General features: G+C 44.4%; 1 protein-coding gene across 1 annotated transcript; it reads left to right on the forward strand.

Annotated features, from left to right (window-relative positions):
• Window positions 1-209: 209 nt before the first annotated feature.
• Window positions 210-4,913, forward strand: LOC138372597 (MAP7 domain-containing protein 3-like). Its single transcript, XM_069338085.1, has 3 exons — window positions 210-1,072; window positions 4,477-4,598; window positions 4,681-4,913. The coding sequence occupies exons 1-3, from the start codon at window positions 210-212 to the stop codon at window positions 4,911-4,913; spliced, it is 1,218 nt and encodes a 405-aa protein (XP_069194186.1).
• The last annotated feature ends 1,308 nt before the right edge of the window (window positions 4,914-6,221 follow it).

The following is a 6,221-nucleotide window of genomic DNA, read 5'->3' on the forward strand; positions in this document are numbered from 1 at the left end:
GACGAACAAGAAGCCTGCCAACGGGTAATGATGGAGGAATGGATAAACGGGTAAAAGTCGGTATATGGAACACTATTACGAGAGTTGGGACAAGAGCGGACAGCTTCCTTGGTGGCAGCATCTGCACACTCATTTAAAGACACACCAATATGGCTGGGAACCCAACAAAACTCAACCGACTTAAATTTACTGTGAACAAGAAACAGCCAATGCTGGATCTCGACAACTACTGGATGAACCGGATTAAAGGACCCGAGAGCCATGAGGGCACTACGAGAGAGCCCTCTTCTCGTTATCAGTCTCCCAGTGTGTCGTATGTGTCGTCTCCCAGCGTGTCGTCTCCCAGAGTGTCGTCTGAGTCGTCTCCCAGAGTGTCGTCTCCCAGAGTGTCGTCTGAGTCGTCTCCCAGAGTGTCGTCTCCCAGAGTGTCGTCTGAGTCGTCTCCCAGAGTGTCGTCTCCCAGAGTGTCGTCTCCCAGAGTGTCGTCTGAGTCGTCTCCCAGAGTGTCGTCTGAGTCGTCTCCCAGAGTGTCGTCTCCCAGAGTGTCGTCTGAGTCGTCTCCCAGAGTGTCGTCTGAGTCGTCTCCCAGAGTGTCGTCTGAGTCGTCTCCCAGAGTGTCGTCTGAGTCGTCTCCCAGAGTGTCGTCTGAGTCGTCTCCCAGAGTGTCGTCTGAGTCGTCTCCCAGAGTGTCGTCTGAGTCGTCTCCCAGAGTGTCGTCTGAGTCGTCTCCCAGAGTGTCGTCTGAGTCGTCTCCCAGAGTGTCGTCTGAGTCGTCTCCCAGAGTGTCGTCTGAGTCGTCTCCCAGAGTGTCGTCTGAGTCGTCTCCCAGAGTGTCGTCTGAGTCGTCTCCCAGAGTGTCGTCTGAGTCGTCTCCCAGAGTGTCGTCTGAGTCGTCTCCCAGAGTGTCGTCTGAGTCGTCTCCCAGAGTGTCGTCTGAGTCGTCTCCCAGAGTGTCGTCTGAGTCGTCTCCCAGAGTGTCGTCTGAGTCGTCTCCCAGAGTGTCGTCTGAGTCGTCTCCCAGAGTGTCGTCTGAGTCGTCTCCCAGAGTGTCGTCTGAGTCGTCTCCCAAGGTGTACGTGTGGAGGCACTTACCAGTGACGACGCTGGAGAGAGCGGGGAGAGAGTACTCAGCAGACAGGAAGTAGCGGGGAGAGAGTACTCAGCAGACAGGAAGTAGTGGGGAGAGAGTACTCAGCAGACAGGAAGTAGCGGGGAGAGAGTACTCAGCAGACAGGAAGTAGCGGGGAGAGAGTACTCAGCAGACAGGAAGTAGCGGGGAGAGAGTACTCAGCAGACAGGAAGTAGCGGGGAGAGAGTACTCAGCAGACAGGAAGTAGCGGGGAGAGAGTACTCAGCAGACAGGAAGTAGCGGGGAGAGAGTACTCAGCAGACAGGAAGTAGCGGGGAGAGAGTACTCAGCAGACAGGAAGTAGCGGGGAGAGAGTACTCAGCAGACAGGAAGTAGCGGGGAGAGAGTACTCAGCAGACAGGAAGTGTGAACATTGAAGCAAACGAGGTTATACTTCCATTAACCAGGTTGTTACAGGAGGACCTTTGTCAAAATGTTAATGATCCAACATTCGCTGATAAGTGTCATTATTAACACGGATAATGATTCAATATTTGTTGACCGAAACATTGTTAGCTGTGGTATAATGGACTTGCAAGTGTTGACAAGACCATTACAAAACTTCATATATAAATGTAGGGTCATTAGCCGCACGGATTATAATAAATATATTATTAGCAACAAAACAGATGGTAGAATTGGTAATTAACTCTGCATTAGCCTATTTATGTAAACACAAAAAATCCCATTGTTATTATATTGCGCGTAATTTTGTAAAGCTAAAAATAATTGCCTGCAAATTATTAATAATTGAAAATTATTTGGTAATCTACATTTGCTTCCAAATTGAGTCTATTATCACGTTTATCCGCAATATCCGTTTCAACATTAGTTTTGAAATCCTTCAGCTTATAGAATATTTCTCTTTGTGGAGTTGTAGAGCAGGTTGTCGGCCGTGACGACGCCCACTAGTCTACGTCCTCGCAATGTGGCCCCCATTAAGATGATTGGTAGAGAAACAGCGGCTCCACAAGTTTGCTCTCGAGTTCTGTCTGACACTGTCTTTCCCTCCCCCCCCCCCCCCTCCTCTCTCTCTCTCTCTCTCTCTCTCTCTCTCTCTCTCTCTCTCTCTCTCTCTCTCTCTCTCTCTCTCCTATGCATATATCAATATAAATAAAAATGGAAATGTTCGTTTGCGCATAACCGCTAATTCTCCGAAAGTTCTTCACCGATTGCTTTGAAATTTTCACACAACGTTGCATTCGCATCTGAGCAAGTTTTTATATACATATTATATAGATGTCACTTCTGTGAAAGTAAAAAAAAAAAAAAAAAAAAATGCTTTTTATGAAAAAACTGTTTTTTTTTCATGTGAGGGAAATTTTCGAAACCTCTTTACCGATTTCTTTGAAATTTTGACACTAAGCTGCATTCGAATTGGCGTGTCTTTTTATATATCTACTATATACATGCCTCACCTGTGACAGAAAAAAACATGCGTTTTTGGAAAAACAACACCATCTGTTGGACGTAAGAGCAACACACGCTGTAATCTCCGAAAGTTCTTCACCGATTGCTTTGAAATTTTGACACAACGTTACATTCGAATAGGCGCGTCTTTTTATATACCTACTATATAGATGCCACCCCTGTGACAGGTAAAAACATGCGTTTTTGAAACACAGCGCCATCTGTTGCACATAATAGCAACATGCACGCTAAACTAAAAATTTCCCGAATTGTGACGATAATCTCTTTCAAGAGAGATTTGGCCTGCTCTTTCCTTCATCATGTTACTTCAGTACAGCTACAACATCTATATACTACAATCAAGAGTAGTATATATTTAGTAGAATTCGTTTCTACAGGGGGTATAGGTACCCTACTCTCGCTCTCCACCTCCCCCTCTTCGCTGTCGCCACGCCACCCTCGTCGATCGCCCAACTACCACTTCCAGCCAGCATGCTTCTCATTGGTGAATCGGCAACTCCACTTGACTTCAGCGCCATCTGCATAGCCGATGACTAAGCGTGCACGAGCATTTGGATTTAGAATATTCTGTGTTCTCAAGGCTGATACTTCTATGTGGTATACGCTGTGTATTAGTGGAGGTTTCAGCCAGCCATTATTCTCAGCACCTTTTAATTCATTTTTTTGTCTTGATCATTATAGAGTAACGTACCCATTGTTTTATTTTATATTATTTTTTGACGTTGTAATTTTGTTTAATTCGCACTGTACATAGCCAGGGGATTATCTTTGTTCATATATGTTTCAAGTCAATTAAAGTTTCATTGTTCATACGATTTGTTTTGCATGTTTTTTCCCTTTTACTTGACCACAGGAGGCAACAGCCACGCAGTCAACTTTTTTTTTCTCTTTTTTTTTTATATATGTGATTGGCTATATATATGTGATATATTTTTTATATATGTGATGGATATACACCAGCCATTGGGAGGACTGCCGTACACCTACATTTTTTTCCATCACATTTAATGGGGGGTCTTTCCGGGATAGCCTCACTCAGGTACTGATACTAGAACATCAATTTGTGGTAAGTGTACTTGGCCTTGATACAGTTGCTTTTCAATATTTTCATAACTTTTAATATTTATATGGTGCTGTTTATTTTGTGCATTCCGAGGATAACATATTGTGAGTGTTGGATAACTGTGGATTACGTGGTGACTGGAGGCCTCAGTCACTCTTAATTGGTCGTTCATCCCTCGGTGTTATTACTCGTGTATTCCACCTTTTTCGTCTCTAGAATATTTCTAAATTACGACAGATTATCACTTTGGTACCCTGGTACTTTGGTTTGCCTTCGGGCCACGTACCGTATCTTCTGCAATCCGACCGAAGGAGGATAGAAGGCCATAGTGTCTCCAGCACGGACTACGCTGTTGAGTTGGGACCTCAAAAGCAGTTCTCGTCACCAGTTGACACTCGCACCCCTACACGTCGGTCTGAGATTATGATATTTACTCGGGTAGGGAATTGGCTTTCTTTTTCAGAGCACAAAGAATGCTAATTCTGTATCATCTAGTTAAGTAGGAAACCCCCTGCTTCTGTCCTATAGAGACCCGGCAAGGTATCCCCACATTCTTGGACTACCCTTTCACTTTTGAAATAATCAAAAGTTTCATTTGTTTTTGAAACTATCAGTTTCATTTATTTAGTAGGATTTTCTTGCCCTTATTCGCGTATATTGAGTACCGGGTGCAAGATTTCCTGCGATTTTGATTGAATAATTACTTAACATCTAATATTAACGTTAATTGTTTTCACATTAACGATTGAATTTCCACAGGATAGTCACCAGTTGCCACGTCATCCTGATAGTGACATTTATAATATCACGGGTATATTCGCTGTACATTTATTTGCTATCTCAAAATGTTTAGTCTCTCATCATTTCGTAGTGATCCAGCAAGTGAAGTAGGGAACTTAATTCGTGCCAAGAGGATAGAATTACAAACTCTAGCACTTGAGTATCAACTAGATGTTCCCCATGGAGCCACCAAAAGTGAATTGCACAACCTTATCCTGGACCACCTCTTAGATGATGGAATTATAGACTCTGATTCTCACAAACTATTCTATTGCAGATCGGCAAGCTCTGGCAGCTATGAAGTTAAAGCTAGAACTAGCGAAAGTAGAACGAGAACGCCAAAAAGAAGCTCTACAACTCGCTAATGCCGAACGTGAGCAACAGAAAGAAGCTCTCCAGATAAAGGAACGCGAGGCTGCCCTAAAGAAGGAAGAACTGGAACGCGAGGCTGTCCTAAAGAAGGAAGAACAGCAACGCAAGGCTGCAGTAAAGGAACGCGAGGCCTCCTAAAGGAAAGAGAGGCTGCCCTACAACGTGAGCGTGAAAGGGAACGGCTTGAAGCAAGAAAACGTAACCTGGAGATGCAACGTGAACACGATAAGAAGCAAGCCGATAGAGTTCTAGAATACCGTAGACAAGAACTCAACTTGGAAAGTACACACCTCACTCAGCGCCAACAAGCTACAGCCAGTCTTCCAGCAAGCTTCAATGTCTCCCAGGCAAGTAGGTTAATGTCACCATTCGTTGAGACAGATAGATGTGTTTTTTACTACTTTTGAGGCCATAGCTAAAAGACTTAGCTGGCCTGAAGATCAGTGGTCTACACTTCTCAAGAGTGCATCTCACAGGTAGAGCTCCGATTACTCTCGGTACCTTAGCGTCTGAGAATGACTACCAGACCCTAAAGCAAGCAGTTTTAGACGCCTACCTTCTCTCCGCCGAAGGCTGCAGACGAAAATTCCGTGATTATCTAAAGGCAAGTGCTACCACCTATTTAGAATTTGCCAATACTAAGAAAAGATATTTCATGAAATGGCTGGAAGCAGCCCATGTTTCTACATTTTCAGACTTTGTCAACCTTATTCTAGTCGAAGAATTCTTTTGACGTATTCCAGCTTCCATCAGTCTTCACTTAGCGGATAAGGAGGAAACCGACTACATCAGATGTGCGATGTCGGCTGACACCTACAGCCTTATACACAGGTTGACAACTGACACATCTTCCAGTAAGAAATCTTGGCCTGATTATGACAAAGTGAGTACCAATCAAGCAACCTCTCAATTATATTGTAAGTATTGCAAGCTCTATGGACATACCATAGATAAATGTGGAAAAGCCCAATACAAAGGCTATAGTGAAACTCCTAAACCCAAACCGACTCCTCCAAAGTCCGGTAAGCCTGTGATGAATGTTGGTGTTCCTGTTAATGATCTTTCTCTCTTCAGCAAACACCTATACCCTGGAACTGTCTCTGCCAACAGAACAGATTCGCAGGGTTGTTCTAAAGTGAAGATCTTGAGAAACACAGCTACTCTTCAGTCTATCATTTTGAAATCAGCTGTGCCTAACATCACCTACACCGGGGAGACGGTCCTGATCACTGGCCTCACTGCTACCACTCCGTATCCACTCGCCAGAGTCCACCTGGATTGTCCTTTCGTACAAGGTGAAGTTCAAGTCGCCATCCGGGAAAAGCCTTTTCCCATTAAAAGGGTACAACTTCTCCTGGGCAACGACTTTGCCGAAGATCTGCAACCTTCCAACTTGATCATGGACAAACCCCAGGTATGTGACTCTGTGGTGGAAAACCCCATCTT

This window comes from Procambarus clarkii, chromosome 39 (genome assembly GCF_040958095.1).
Source record: "Procambarus clarkii isolate CNS0578487 chromosome 39, FALCON_Pclarkii_2.0, whole genome shotgun sequence".
NCBI lineage: Eukaryota > Metazoa > Arthropoda > Malacostraca > Decapoda > Cambaridae > Procambarus > Procambarus clarkii.